Source organism: Microplitis demolitor, chromosome 1 (assembly GCF_026212275.2).
Source record: "Microplitis demolitor isolate Queensland-Clemson2020A chromosome 1, iyMicDemo2.1a, whole genome shotgun sequence".
Classification (NCBI taxonomy): Eukaryota; Metazoa; Arthropoda; class Insecta; order Hymenoptera; family Braconidae; genus Microplitis; species Microplitis demolitor.
In genome coordinates this window covers 22,305,424-22,321,283 of record NC_068545.1, presented here as the reverse complement: position 1 = coordinate 22,321,283, position 15,860 = coordinate 22,305,424, and the positions used below count along the sequence as shown (strand labels likewise).

The 15,860-nt window shown below is 29.6% G+C and overlaps 1 protein-coding gene across 5 annotated transcripts; it reads right to left on the bottom strand.

Annotated features, from left to right (window-relative positions):
• Positions 1–65: 65 nt before the first annotated feature.
• LOC103580139 (protein phosphatase 1 regulatory subunit 12A) lies at positions 66–14,928 on the bottom strand. Of its 5 annotated transcripts, XM_014440712.2 has the most exons (22): positions 13,076–14,928; positions 11,673–11,803; positions 11,465–11,583; positions 11,235–11,394; positions 11,014–11,158; positions 10,819–10,952; positions 10,552–10,694; positions 10,224–10,355; positions 10,012–10,094; positions 9,811–9,943; positions 9,629–9,743; positions 9,131–9,268; positions 8,681–8,878; positions 8,417–8,545; positions 7,685–7,865; positions 7,221–7,370; positions 6,908–7,091; positions 6,710–6,819; positions 6,367–6,438; positions 4,185–4,511; positions 2,390–2,485; positions 531–619 (listed from the first exon to the last, which is right to left on the bottom strand). In XM_014440712.2, the coding sequence occupies exons 1-21, from the start codon at positions 13,322–13,324 to the stop codon at positions 2,390–2,392; spliced, it is 3,129 nt and encodes a 1,042-aa protein (XP_014296198.1). In that variant the 5' UTR covers positions 13,325–14,928; the 3' UTR covers positions 531–619. The 5 variants fall into 5 exon arrangements, with proteins under 5 accessions (XP_008560018.1, XP_014296198.1, XP_008560017.1 ...); XM_008561795.3 differs by lacking the exons at positions 8,417–8,545; positions 10,224–10,355 and having other exon boundaries at positions 13,076–13,827; positions 13,922–14,913; XM_008561794.3 differs by lacking the exons at positions 8,417–8,545; positions 10,224–10,355 and having other exon boundaries at positions 13,076–14,913.
• Between the last annotated feature and the right edge of the window lie 932 nt (positions 14,929–15,860).

Genomic DNA, 15,860 nt, shown 5'->3' with positions numbered 1-15,860 from the left:
ATTACGTATCTACATAAATACATCAAATCTTTACACATTATTAACAATTGATAATATAAAATAAATCAATTACGACAATAACTTTATTATTTAAAATGTAAAATATTTAAATCTTTTACAAATAATAGAACAAGTATATAAAAAAAAAATGTATTTTTTTAAATCCTTTACTAGTGTAGTGACGTAGACGTGGACAAACAATTAATTATTTGATAAATTAATTAACTATTTATCTTAATAAACCGCCTTTTGCATGTGACACAGCCACACGCGTAACTGATAATCAATTAGATTGACAATAAATAATTAATTATAAACACAAAGAAGATCAATAATTATTATCAATTATGATAATAATAATTATAATTGTAATGTAAAATAATCAACATTGTTATTAAATATTGTTGAATAATTAAAATATTTTATAAAGCAATAATAATACAATTTAACAATTATTCATTATATCTTTTATTAATTAATTAAATTAATTTTTAATTCATTTAATTAATTTATTTCTTAGTTTCTGACGGCGCTATTTAGAAAGTTTGCTAATAACTCGTATTAGTGCACCGTTCTCATCCTTTAGCCTCTGGTTTTCGCACTTTAGTTGCTCCATCACCTAAAAGATAAAAATACTGTTAATATGTTTGATTATTTATTCATTTATTTATATATTTATTTAATAGTAAATAATTAATCATATTAATATAGCAATTTTGAACACGCCCTAGCGGTGTCTCCACTTAAATTATAAGATTTATTGTTTTAAAAAAATGAATTAGTGCTAGAGCAACATTAGAACAAGTGAATCTATCACGCTAATTGATTTATTTTACTGTGGGACGCGTTTACTTTTTTTAAGTTATTTTTATTTTCATTTATTTACTTTTTTGGATTCAATTGACAGGGGAATTAACATTCGGGAATATTAAATTGACGCTTAAAAGTTTGGAAAACGGCATGCTAGTAAAATTTATAAAACATCTGCATGCTATTTATAAAACACAAATATGTCGCGTTACAGATTCTATAAAAGCGCATCGTAACAAAAAGTATCGTTAAAAAAACGTAAGATGTTAAAAAAAAAATTTTCTTTTAAAGAAAATATTTAGATCTTTAAGTATTAAAGTGAAAAATTACAAATTTTACTTATTTTGAATTTTTTATTTTAACTTAATTTATTTTGGAAATTTATTTTTGACAGCAAAAAAATTCCAAATTTTACTTATTTTCAATTATTTCATAGGCGCTCTTTTTAATTTTGAGCTTTGTTGAAAATGTTTATTTTGACTTTTTTATTTGTAGAAAAAAATCAATTGAAAAAAAAATGTTTAGAAAAAATTTTCAAAAAATTGAAATTATAAAAAAAAAGGATTTTTTCATTTTTATACTTAAAAATTAAATATACATTAGTTGAAAAATAAAGTTTATACGCATTTGTAGCATCTATAAGATAACATAATTGCAGTAAATTTGTTGTTTGATTTTGTTTTTATTTTTATTTATAAAAATAAACAAAAGTTACATTTGTTAGTTAACGGATGTGTTATTGGTAAAAAAAAAAAACCTTGAGGAAATGGATAAAAATTCATGCTAAAATAATAATAATAATTTATTTCATAATAATTTGAAAACCGTTCAAAATAAAACTTGTACATGCGCTTGGCGTGCTGGCTATCGGAAAATTACTACGATAATAAATAATCATAAAATCATTCGCGTAAATAATTATCTTCTGGAGGGAGTATTTTCTTTTATCACAGCACACAAGTGTATTTACACTAATTACTATTTTTTTTTATTACTTCTTTTATCACAAAATAACTAATTAAATTTTTTTTACAAAATAATAGAGTAGTTTTTAATTTAAACAAAAACGTATAAACAAAAGTACCAAAGTTATTTTATTATGAAAAAAAAAAATTATTTTTTAAGGATGTATGAGATCTTTAATATTTAACTGACGTTAGAAATATAAAACAAAAATAATTAGTGTCATTGTAATGTATACAATTACGTAAATTAAATGACAACATTTAATTTATAGTTAATAGTACATTAAGCAGTAAAATAAAACCAATTAATATTTTAATTAAATGGAATTGTTAATTCATTAATCAAAGCAACTTTATTAATAAAGTTTAAAATTAAAAATTAATAATTAATATTTTAAATAAATCATCTCATACATCCGAAGTAAGTATAGCACATTATTTATATTTTAATACTGCATATAAACATAAAGAAAAACTAATTTAAAATTAATAAATTAATTAATGTATAAGTATATCATTTAATAATGTACAATTGTTAACGCAATGCTGTATCTTTTTTGTTTATCTTTGTTTTTTTAAATATTTTTCTTTCTTTCTTTTTTAATATCCTTTACCTATTTAGTAGTATTGGTGAGTTTGGATACGACGCGGGTAAGTGCCCGATTTTCGGCTTTCAATCGCTCATTTTCGGCTTTGAGCTTTTGCAATTGCTGTAATAAATATTTAAAGAGTTAGCCTAAACCTTATTAACCTTTTTTAATAATTAAAATCCCAAGACCATACAAGAGGATTAGATAGGAGGAGAGAGTGATTAGAAATATCATGGGTAGAGACAATCATCTGTTAAAAAAAATTTTTTTTTCTAATAATCATATATATATATATCATATATTATCATTATTATTTATTAATTGTACTTTTTTCTTAAGAACATTCTCAGGCAGTACCCTCTATTTTTTACCAACATTCAATGAGCTCGCACTGTCATAACCGTATTTAATTTTATTAATCAATTAAAGAAAAATTACATCATTACTTGAGAAAAGCAGTTACAATTCCGAGATGTAGATTTAAAAAAAACTCACAGTTGTTATTAATTAGGAATTAAAAGATATTTGTTGAATAAATTCTAGCTTAAAAAATTTAACATTTATAGTTGTAATATTGACATGATGATTTTACGGATATTTATTTAACGAAGTTTGTTAAATTTTTTTTAAAATCTATATCGGTGAAATTGCAACTACGTTGTCCTTTCTTCAATTAACGCTGCATTTTTTCTTTAACTGATTATAAAATTTTAATACTGCTATGACAAATCATTGAATATTTTTAAAAACCAGGGAACACAGTCTAAAAATACCCTTAAGATCATTCTCAGACCATACACCCCATTTTTTAAAAATTTTAAATTATTTTTATATAACTGTCATGGCAAATTTGAATTTCATTAATGAATTAAAAAAAAAAGTAAAGCATTTATTGAAAAAAGGACAAAGTAGTTGCAATTTCGCTGATATAAATTTGGAAAAAAAAAAAAAAATACTTACAATTGACATCAATTAGGAGTTAAACAAAATGTGTTAAATAAATTTCAATAAAATCATGTCAATATTATAATTCGAATTTTCGAAATTTGTAGACTAAAATTTACTTACCAAATTTTGACTCCTGCTTGATAACAACTGTTAGTAATTTTTTAAAAATCTATATCTATGTTGCCTTTTTTTCTATTAATGCTTTAGCTTTTTTTTTAATTAATTAATACAAATTTAATACCATTATGACAGTTGAATTTTTGAATATTTCTAAAAAAATGGGAGGTATTGTCTGAGAATGGCCTTAAGGATAAAATATTTAAAAGACTGACAGACTAAGCGGGCCGTAGATATGTTCGTAAAAAATACGAGCCAGAGTATGAAAGTAAAAAAATAAAACATAAAAGCAATGCCACGAAGCCCGGTACAATATTTCCGACATAACCGGTGAGTATTAAATAACAAAACAAAAATAAAATAAAGAAAAAAAAAAACTTGCACCCTCCTGCACTCCACCGCAGCAGACAAAACAGTCGAAAAACTCGAGCGTGCATCGTAACTAATTCTCAGGAGAACAAATATATATTATTTTTTGACATAATATATTTTAAACTCTTAGTCCATTCATATTTATATACGTTATTATTGAATAAAAAAATAATAAGTAATTAAATACTCGTTTCAATAAACTGTTTATCTGGTTGGTGGAATCCATACTTAATGAAAATAGACGAAGAGCAATTAGAAGAGTGTCCAAATATAAAGAGATTGTCAGACGACACATGGAATTTTAAATCAAGTAGATAACATATATAATCAATGACAATAATAGTAGTAGTAGTAGTAGTAATAATAATTAATAAAAAATTACTTTTAGTTCTTCCTCCATTTCCGAGAGCTTTCGTTCCATAGCTCTCCTCTCACGTTTTTCCGCTTCTGAGAGCGTGAGTTTACTCTGTGTACTCTGTACTTTTTCCAATGTACCTCTGACCTCTTTCAACTGCTCATCAGAACGCCGTAATTTTTCCTTGAGCCTTTCATTTTCAGCTTGAGACTCCTCCCACAATTTTTTATAATCAAGCTCACCGTTTTCCGAGTTTGATGACTTTATTCTACTGCTCGGAGTTACTGATATGTCTGATGATAAAGACGTCACTGATCCAAGTCTACTTGAACGTCCAGATCGTTCATTGCCACTCTGAAATAAAATTATTTATTTTAAATATCAATGTCAAAATATTTAATATTTTAGTCTCGTTATCTTACAGCGTATCCTTCAGAACCAACTAAACTTTGCAAACTAGAACTTCTAGATCCAATACCCGATTTAGATGACTTGGGTCTATTAAAACTATCAGCTTTTTTAACACTACGTTTATTGTAATTATCCGATGATTTTTTCGATATTGAATTAACACTCGGACTATTATTTTTGCTTACACCACTGCTACTACTGCTGCTACCAGTACTATTGCGATTGTAATTATAACTAGTTGATGGTACTGCAAGATTTAATGAACTGATGGCTGAATGTGATGGTAAAGTTAAACTTCCATAACCAGATGCCGTTCCACCATAAGTAGTATAAGAACTAGGATAATTTAAATTATTTATTGAATTCGTGTATGGATTTTTGTAAAATGACTTTGTAGTTTTATTAATATTATGACCAGGTGAGTTATAATTAGACGTATTGACACCAAATAAATTTGAAAAACTACTTTGATTAGATCCAAATAAACCGCTAATACTTCTTGGTCTATTTCTGAATATCGAACTGCCATTAGCAGATGCCTGGGCCCGTAAACCAGCGGCCGTCGTAGGTTTGGCTTGAGCCCTTTTTCGGTAAGTTGACATACTTTTATTTTATGTAATTATAATATTTTTATAATTACGCTGCTACTGATGATGATAATTATAAATTTAAAACTCTTAATCTTGACCTGATTTAAATTTCATTGACACAACTAATTAACTAAACACGCAAACAATTAACAATCATAATTGGTACAATAAAATGTTTTTTATTCGCGTTCCCGTGGTCCACGGCCACTGACAGCAAGTGTTTGACTGATGGAAACTAGCCAGCAAAACTCACAGTCATCAGCCAGTTTTATTTTTTATTTATCAGCCTCTCTCTCTCTCATGATGATTCTATTAATAGATTTATAAATACAGATTTACTTAAAACATCAAAATTTACAAGACGTATTTTAAACCTCTTTGATCCAAAATTAAAGTAAACATTATTGTAATTTATTAATAAATTCCTGTCATTACCTAAATCAAGTCTATCAGTAGCAAGACCAGGGAATTTTAGCATAAAAAAAAAGTTAAATTAATGGCTATAATACAAATTATATCAACTAATGTCAGAGGTCGATTGAAATGTCAGAGTATAATTTTAGGTGTCTGCAGTTAATGACCATGTGGTTTATATTTATTTTTCATTGCTACACGTCTTTTATTATTTATTGTTTCGTTCTTTAGATAACTGAGATAAATACAAACGAGTCTATTGACACGATGTGTATAAATATAATTATAAATTGAATTTGATACTGATTTAGAGCCTTCGCAACTAGAGCCTTCTTGTAAACCGACTTTTGATGAAATAAAAATTATAATTTGACACTTGGACTTGTATATTTTAAGTGCATAAAGTATAAAATAAGTAAAACACACCAGCAAATTGTTGTATTCTATTTTAAATCACCGGTATGTAAGAATAGAGGTTAATCTTAAACAGAAGTTGACCTAAAATACGTTTGAGAAGACGTCGTGTGGTGTTGTATTAAAGTGGAAAATAGATTTTATGTGATGTATAGTCATTATCATCATCATCATTTGTTTAAATCCATAAATACACTTTTGTGTGCGAATCAGACACCGAGTCTGCCAATAAACTTATTTTAAAAAATATATATTGTACGAAAAAATTTTTATTTATTAAGAGCGATGACGACAAGGTGACGACGTGATCATAAATCATTTTGTGAGCTACTTAAAACTTTTTAAAAAACATAAATTATAAAGTTTTTAAATCAACATACTTCAGTGTGATTGGTTTTTGACTCCTCGTAATCACCACCAGCTGAGGTATCTTGTTTATCAGGATCGATTTCCTGAAAAAAATATAAAAATACATGTGTAAATAATCAGCAAATGTATTTAACTTAAAATAAAATAACATTCTAGATATTATTAATAGATATTGGGAGTGTGACGTCAAACGAAATAGTGATCTGGTTCGCCTACACATTGAAAAAAAATTTTTTTTTTCATATGGGACAGGCATTGAAAAAGCAAACATGCATTAAAAACGTCAATTTAAATCTATATAAATAAAAATTTTAAAAATGAATATTTATTTATTTAATAAATATGTATACTAACATCCATATCCACATGAACGACTCCAGTGGATCTTCTCTTGGGTCTACGTCGCCTCTGAATAACAGCTTGGGTAGCTTGTGCATTTCTGCTGTCATTCTCCTTGTCTTGATCTAAAAACAATCATCCAAAGGTTTAAATTACAAATGTCAAGTAATTAACCATTAACATTTAGCGTTAAACAGGTTACATATAATCTACCTTTGTCTTCCGGTGATTTTAATGAACGTCTAAGTGGCAAAGTAACCGTTGCATCAGCAGTGCTTGTCGCTATTGAGTCCACTGGTGCTGAACTTGGTCTTGGTATACCTGTTCCACCTGAAGGCCTTCTGATGTACGCAGTTGTCGTGTCTGATGATTTATTATTAGCATCTTCCAACTGGAACTAATAACAGCGCACACATTATTGTTGATTTACTTATTTATTTTACGGCAAATAAAATTATTTATTATATATTTATTTATTGAGAAAAAAGCATTTCATTAAAATAAAAGCGCACTAAAAGCTACAAACCTTGCTTCCATTGTCTACCCTCAATCTCCAAGACGGCCGTCTTTCGGGCAAATTTGTTTCTTCGGGTAATTTATTTGTTGTCACGGTTGTTGGTGTTGCTGTTGTTATCGTGGCTATGATTGAAGCTGTTTGGCCAAGAGAAGCCGCTGGCTGGGGTTTAAAAAAAAAATAATAATAATAAAATAAAACAAAATTATTTAAATTGACAATTAATTAAAATTAAAAACTCAAATTGGAAAAATTAAAACGACACGGTATTAATTTATTAATTACACATCATAATAAAAATTATTTTAATATATTTACTTTAATTACTTTAAATTATTGAAACTTGTACGGCTGATAATTTTATTCGATAAAAATATTTCAAGATATTAAAGTAATTGCAGTAATATTTTATATATTAAATTAAAAGGCGATAAATAATTAAGCGATTGAATATAAATATGTAAATTTAAATTAACCTGAGGTGTAGATGATGTTGTATCATTTGTTTGCTGCTGTTTTTTCTTTACCAACTGCTCCGCACTTTTAATTTCATCCAAAGTAACTCCCTGGGTAGAACGTCGGGTCTCACGCACGCGTTTCGCGTGAGCTTTACGCTGTGTTTCACTCTCTTCATCACGTACAGGTGGTACAAATGATCTAAAAAAACATTTTAATTGTAATAAATTTAAAAATTTAAAAAGTATATTGATAAGTAAGTAAATAATTATTAAACCTAATGAAAAAAAAATTAAAAAAACAAAACGTTTAAGCATTTTGGTGTAGAAAACTCGTCCTGTTTTGCTTCCAACCAAATAAATAATTAATAAAATATCAATATAAATCTACATATTCATAAAGCCAATTTGTTAAATAGTATATTATGTGACAAGGGATGAAACAAAAAGATTTTAGACCTGAGTGAAGTTGACTGACGTCACCCGCAGTCTGAATTCGTGTTTTATCATGATGACAAGATGTAAATTATTAATTGAAAAATTGGAAATAAATAAATACTTGTTGAATTTTTCCTAACTGTATTGTCAACAAAAACAAATAATTAAATAAATAAATTAATTAATTATGATAAAGCAAATAATTATCATGCTGTAAAATAACGGTGGGTAAATAAAAAAAATCACGCGAAATAAAATAACGCAAATCACACGACTTGGAGGTGTATTATCTTCGACCGTCAAACGAGTACGCACTTGAAGAAATTTTTGAAGATATTTCCTGGACTGAGTTTTCCAGTAGCAGGAGTCGTGGGAGCTGATGTTGTAGTCGTTGAATTGTGTGAGGGAGTTACGTTTGCAGAGCTCGCCTCCACCACTTGTACACTGTCCATTTACATTTATTTTTACATTAAATATCACGATAATGGTACAATTTATTTAATAATTTAATCCAGCGGTCGTTTAATAATTAAACTATCAAATATTAAATAAAAAAAAAATTTTAACTGATATACGGACCTGCGAATTTGATTTCCCGGTACAGGGCTAGTTGTTGTCGTAGTGGCCGTAGAGGTAGAACTTGTCGGAGTTGAACCAGTAGTCGATGTCGGCAATACTGGCGAGGACAAAAATTTATTTGTCAGTGATGTTGGTGAAGATGAATTGCTCTCTTGCGGTACTCGTGATAATTCCAAATTAAGTTTTACTTCTTTGCGTCTAAATAATTATTAAAACCAAAGTGTGACAATTAATATAATTAATTAATTAATAACAGCTGGGAATAGTTAAATTGTTGATGATAAAAATAAATAAATAAAATAGCTAGATGATGAATCATTTGTTACAAGGCGACAACTAATAAAGCACAAAGGCAAACGTGTGTTACTCGATTGTCGCTTATAGGATTTAAAGTAAAAAAAAAATAAATATATATATATACATATATAATTTTGATACATGCTGATGTACCTGTGAGTTTCGCGTAAAGACGCAGAACGCGCGGTCGTAGTGTTGGTGTGGGTGGGAGTAACTGGATTGCAGCGATGGAGTGTAGGGCAGGAAGATGCCTTGATGCGAGCTCGCAATGCCAGATACTGCTCATAGAACCTGCGTAACATGCATCATGCCATGCGTACTGCTATGCTCTAATACTTTTTTTCTTTTATATATATTTACATGTATAATTAAATAATAATAATAAATTAAATAATAATAATAATGATAATATAAAATATTCAACTAATTACTGGTGACTAATGACTGATTAATAAAAAAAAATTACTGAGTACTTTGGCAAATGATAACTGCTATGCAAAATAAATATTTAGCTCTATTTAAATTCACTCATTGGTTACTGATAACAAAAAATGTAATGAATGAAGCGAAAAAAAAAATGTTCTTTTGATAAATTTATCAGCAAAACAATTAAAATTATTTGTGTTATTAATATTTATAATTCTTACGTACTTTTCGTCTGTCTCAAAGCTGTGAGTCCGACGTAAAACAACTTCTGAATCGGTATTCTGGTTAATTTTATTTGAGATAAGCGGCGTTTTTATTGACTTTTCTTTGTCTTCATTTTCTGCGAAATAATTTTTTAAAAATAATTTTAAATAAAAAGCATTAATTATTTTTATTTTAATCATTACCTTTAGTTGAAGCCACTGAATTAGTGGGCTCATTTTCTTGTATTCTACTTCTAAATGAACCTGAACGACGCCACGATGGTATTGTTCCCTCCTCAGTATTTTCAGTCTGTTGTTTCGGTGGTAAAATTGGTGCCTTTAATTATTAAAAAAATTTTACGTTACTAGTTAATTATTGCAATCAAATTATTTGTTAAAAATTACCTGATTAGGAAGTTTATTTATCTCTGGAACGGTGACTGGACTAAGTGTTCCACTATCATCTTTGTTAGCTCTATTTTTCTTTTCTATAAATTTACAAATATTATCAAAAAACTTAATTATTAATTTAAATTTTCATTATTATCAAATCTAATTCATTAATTTACAATAATAATAATTTAAAAAATTTTTCAAAAATTAAATTTCAGGCTTACCATCATCAGTAACACCTAAAAATTTATCTGATTGATTAGAGTAATTACTCGTAGATGATGTTTCTGAATCTGAGCTACTCTCAGAATCATTATCATCATCGCTATCTTCAATATCAGTCTCTTCTCCACTCTCTATCCACGCAGCATGCATACCAAATGCAATGTTAATTATTCATTTAAAGTTATAATACAATCAACAATTGTTAATGGTACTCACAATAAATAACTTTAAATTACAATCACAATATTTTAATAACTTTTACTAACTATCAGTTAAAAGTACATTATAAAATAAAATAAATAATAATGTCAATTGACACACACTCACCGACGTCACTATTCGTGTCAGCACTCGTGTCGTCTTTATCCGACTGTATTTCCAATTCAACTTTAATTACTTTATTTGGAGTTTCTTCTTCAAAGGTCTCGAGTCCCTCATTGACGACTGTGTTCTCAATTGTAGGTGACATTCTATTTAAAAAAAAAAAAAAAAAAAAAAAAAAAACGTATTAAGTAATAAAAATAAAAAAAATCACACGTACACAGTTACAGTAATTTAAAAATAAAATAAAAAAAAAAACAGTAATCTAATTACCGTTTCTTTGGTATCGGCAGTTGCTTTTGATTATTTAATAATGGATGATCTTTTAAAATTATCTGTTGCTTCTTTTTTAACTCCTCCAAGGCCTTGAGAATATCTGTGTCGGCCACATCAAACGCGGTCTGACCCTATTAAATATTATTTATCTTTATAAATAAATAACTTATCAATCAATTAAATGTAACTTACAGCAAAATTTTTAATATCCATATCACAATAATTTTCAACAAGAAGTTTACAAGCTTCTAGCTGACCCCAGTGTGCAGCGCCATGTAACGGCGTCCACCCATCGTAATCCTGAGCGTTTACATCACATCTTGCTTGCAATAAAATGCTAAACAAATATGATAAAAATTAATACAATGTCAAAAAATAAATCATTTTAATTAAAAATAAAATAAATAAATTACTTCATAACTTTGATGTAACCCTTAGCAGCAGCTACATGGAGCGCCGTAGCACCAGTTCGCGGATGTACAGCATCCTTACCAGGTGACCCGGCTTTCCAAGCTTTTGCGTCGCTCAGCATCGATCGTTCCTCCTCACTACGTGCTTGATCACAATCGATACCTAAATATCCCGATAGTTAATTAATTTACTCGGCTAATCATTTTATTTAAATAGTTATCAGATGTCACACCTGCTTTATTGATATGTTGCTGCAGTAAATCTTCCATTTCGTCGCTCTCCGCGATGTCAAGGGCAAGTTCACCGTCATTATTTACAGCCGCTAGATTACATCCTTGTTCAATTAAATATCTAAAAAAAATAAGGAATAAATTAATCGTTCAAATACTCAAGTGAATTGTGTATTTGAAAAACAAAATAAACAAAATTTTTTCACGTACTTGGCGATTGATATGAATCCACACGATGCCGTTGCGTGCAGCGGAGTCCAGCCTTCATTGTCACCGCGGTTGATGTCCGCTCCTTGTTCAACCAAAAATTCAACCATATCCAAGTCGTCGTCGATGCATGCCTATAAAAACAATAGACGTTAATTATACATATATATATATATATGTGTGTGTAATTTAAAAATACTTTGATTTGATATATTATAAATATATAAATGTGGACGTATATATATGGATATTTATATATAGAATATTGGTAGTATTTTAGTCGGGAATAGCACACGTGAATCACTCATGTTCGCAAGCTGCAAATAAAAAAATAAAATGTATATATTTTAAACTTAAAATTATCTATTCCCTCATTCACAAAGTTTGTTGGATAATATAACATGTTTAAGTCTCGCCAAAAAAATAAACTATCTAATGTAGTGTAGAGTAGTGTAAAAGAAGTAGTTGAAGAAGTATAAGAAGTAGACGAAGAAGAAAAAGGAGAAGAAGAACAAGTCTGACAAAGAACGTAGACACACATGTACAACCAGGGCTTGCGACTCCTAATAGTTAAAGACTATAAATAGAGCTTTAGGTACACACCATTTCTCATCTCTACCATAAACTCAAAATTTTTACCGCAGAATTGACTGATTTAATGGTTGGGCTATGACATAATGTCAAGTGCAGATTACATAATCCTCAATACCATTAAACAAGCCGATAAAAAAAATATAATTAACAAGAAAATAAAATAATTGTTATTTCATTTCAAAAGGTTGTAATTTTTTAAAATTACTCCAATCAACAACTCGATTCCGTGATGACTTATTTTTAGATTTATCAACGTTCTAAATAATCGTAAGTCATGAGCCAGAATCCTATCAAAGTACTGATTGTCATAACGGCTGTAGGTTTTGGTAAACATTTTTAGTTAACAAGTATAAATAACAGAATTATGATGATGACTGTAAAGAGTTGGTTCGAGTGGATTATTAATTAGTAAATCAGTTAGATAAGAGAGAGCAGGAAAATGTGTAAGCTAAAAAGTTGATCAGCCTTTTTTTCTCTCTTTCTCTTTCTCTCTGTCTCTGTCTTTCGGGAGTATTAGCTTCAGTGTACGAAGGGAAATGATCGTGACAGCCGTGTACACATTGGAATAAATATCTGGCAGATCTGGTGCTGAAATTAGACAGCTGGAGTAGGTACTGACTACTGAGTCGGCCATCTTGCAGAGATGCCGACAAGAGGCTCTGCTCCTTCAACAACTTAATAAAACCATCAATGGTTAATAATTACTTTCATTTAATAACCTTGGTATCACCTATGTAACTATGATTTAATCGGCGGGTCTATAAATCAGTTAATAAAATAAATAAATAAATAAATAGAGCAATTAGTCATACCTGATGGAGCGCAGTAAGGCCATCGACATTGCCAGTGTTGATATCCGCCCCCTTTTGCAATAATCTTACGACCTCTTCCTTGTCGCCAGCAGCACATGCTGCTAGGAACACGCAATCGGCCGAGAACTTGATCTTTCGCGCGATTTGTCTTGGCTGGGCCGGTTCTCTATTGGTCTCTGATTGTTCCCAACGTTTTAGCTGCTCGGCCCTCTTAAACAGGGCCGAGTTTGATCTTGTCTCCAGAGACATTGTTATTATTACAAATTAAAATTTCTATTCAATTAATTATAATTCCTTTAATTTAAAAACCTTTTAACTCGTATTAGTTTTAATGAACACGTCTAGACACCAATCACCACTGACCCGAAGACCAACACGACAGTCAGACTCCTCCCGATCTCTCTACCTGGACTTAACTTTATTTTTATCCATCAATCAACCAATCATTCAATCAAACTCGTATTTCCATTACGTATTACGTCTAATTCTTATCCAATACCTCGACACACTGGTGATCCCGCGAATTCCACTTGCTATTAGAATTAGCACACTAGACAACACTAAACCTCAAGATAATCTACGGTAACTGGGTGCAATCCTCGGCCATCGATCTCTTGCTTTTTCGAGCCGTACATCCCGGCCAGTAATTATTTATCATAAAATCCGTAAACTCCGGCGATGATACTTCCGATAACGATGTCGATGATGATGATGATGCTGGTGGTGGGAGGGGCTCGCAACGTTATCCTTCCCTAGATCACAATTAACAACACCAGTAACTAGATCTGAGGATATTTAAGTTTAAGTTAAATATTAAATACTACTAAGAGGTAGTGAGTTAAGTACTTTAATGTGAGAGACAGTACGTGCTGCCTTGGTCTGTCTGGCTGGCTCACTCTCTTCTCTTATTTTTCCTTGCAGGCCGTCTTACTTGGCTGACGGCTATTCTTGGTCGACGGACCCTAGTAGTCCGTACTCGAACCAGTACCAACCAACGAACCGACACACCACCCGTATCTCTCTCACTCTCAGCCTCGGCAACAAACTCGACGGCGAGCAGCTCAGAGCAACTCCGAACGGCTCCGAGCCTCCAAGTACTTTATTTTTCCCGTGATGGAGAGCAGGAGAGCTACCAAGTTAAAGAGAATTGCAAAGTCGAGCGAAGCTGTCGCTGGATCTTCTTCTTCTCTTCGCCTTCGTCTTCTTGCTCGTCGCCGTAGTCGTTCTTGGCGTTTTTTCGTCTGTTGTGTGTACAGTCCAGCCAGTTTTTTGCCCACTAGATTATACACACTTCCACACACTCGACATCGACATCGACGTACAAATACAATACAACTACACACTACTGCTAAGTATTACTCTGCTTGGTCGGGTGCTTTTGCTCTGACTGGTGACTGGTGACTACTCTAATATAACACTAATGAAGAATCAACACAATCTTCAATTCTCATTGGACGCGCCATTTTTACATCTTATTCAATTTTAATTATTATCTTTCATTTATTATTATTATTATTACCCCTACTGTTTGTTACACATTACGATCTATTATTATTTATTACAATAAAACATATTATTATTGACTTATTGTCAATGATTACATTATCATAAAAAAGATGGTTCTGCCATTTTGATTTTCAACTGATAACCATATTTTTTATATCGATTTTTTTACTTACCTTTTTTTATACCAACACTATCGACTCTTCATTTTAAAATTAATGTACTATCGATTGTTGTGTCATTCTTTGCAGCTCACTTCATAAGTCTGTTAGACCGCGAAATTTGAATTTATAAATATTGTACAGGGCGGCGCCCCATGTTACCACCAGAATTTATGACATAAAATATTTTAATAAAAATAAATTTTAAATTAGGCGTTCCTAAAAGAAATTTTGAAAATTGCTATTGGTGGACTTACTCATTTGCAAAAGATTCGACTGGCGGAAACAACTTTGATTTGAATAATTAATTATTGCTCCAGATTTTTGGTCTTTTGGTCTTTCTTACACTAGTTGAACATCGATAAAAAAATATTGATGATCTTGAAGTTAGCAGACAATTAACAATTTTCGGATTTTTTTTTTCAACAAATCAATTATAAAAAAAAAAAAAATAAGTTACAAATATAGGCATGTAGGATATATTTTTTTTATGAGTGTGAGTATAGAGTAGACTATTGTCAGTCTTTTGAATTTTAAAATAAATGTATAAAATGTAAGTAGAGTAAAAATTAAAAAATGCATGTTTAGATAAATGCAAAGTCAGCGCGCGCATTGTTTTCAGTTTCATTATTTTAATTAATTTGTTTATTTATTTCAAATTTATAAATTGTCTGACGTCTGCTTCATTCACACCCATATTTTTTTTTTAAATTTATTGTTTAAAAAAAAAAGAAAAATTATTAGACATCGGCTAACTCGAGTATCATAAAATATTAAAGTGTTCCTGTTATTTAAAAGATGAAAAAAAGCTCTTCTTTCTTCACTAACCTGAAATTTGAATTAAATTTTTTATAAATAGAGTGAATAATTAATAAAGTAAAATTTGAAAAAATGCGCATTTAAAAAATAAATATTATTTTTTTAATTATTTACTCTATTTATTTATGATTTTAAGTTTGTCTGATGTCTGCTATATTCAAACTCATAATTTTTTCATATTTTTAATTATGACTGTAAATGTTGCAGACATCAGACAATTTATAAATTTTAAATAAATAAATTTCATTAATTGATTTTTCATTGATCTAAATCCGCATTTTAAAATTTTTATTCCACTTACA

Excerpts from the sequence above, each read along its gene's own strand:
- LOC103580139 (XM_014440712.2), bottom strand. The coding sequence starts at position 13,324 with ATGTCTCTGGAGACAAGATCAAACTCGGCCCTGTTTAAGAGGGCCGAG. Across the intron at positions 8,879-9,130 it reads TCTTTACGCGAAACTCACAG|ACGCAAAGAAGTAAAACTTA; the intron begins GTACATCAGCAT and ends ATAATTATTTAG. Across the intron at positions 7,866-8,416 it reads ATCTTCAAAAATTTCTTCAA|ATCATTTGTACCACCTGTAC; the intron begins GTGCGTACTCGT and ends ATGTTTTTTTAG.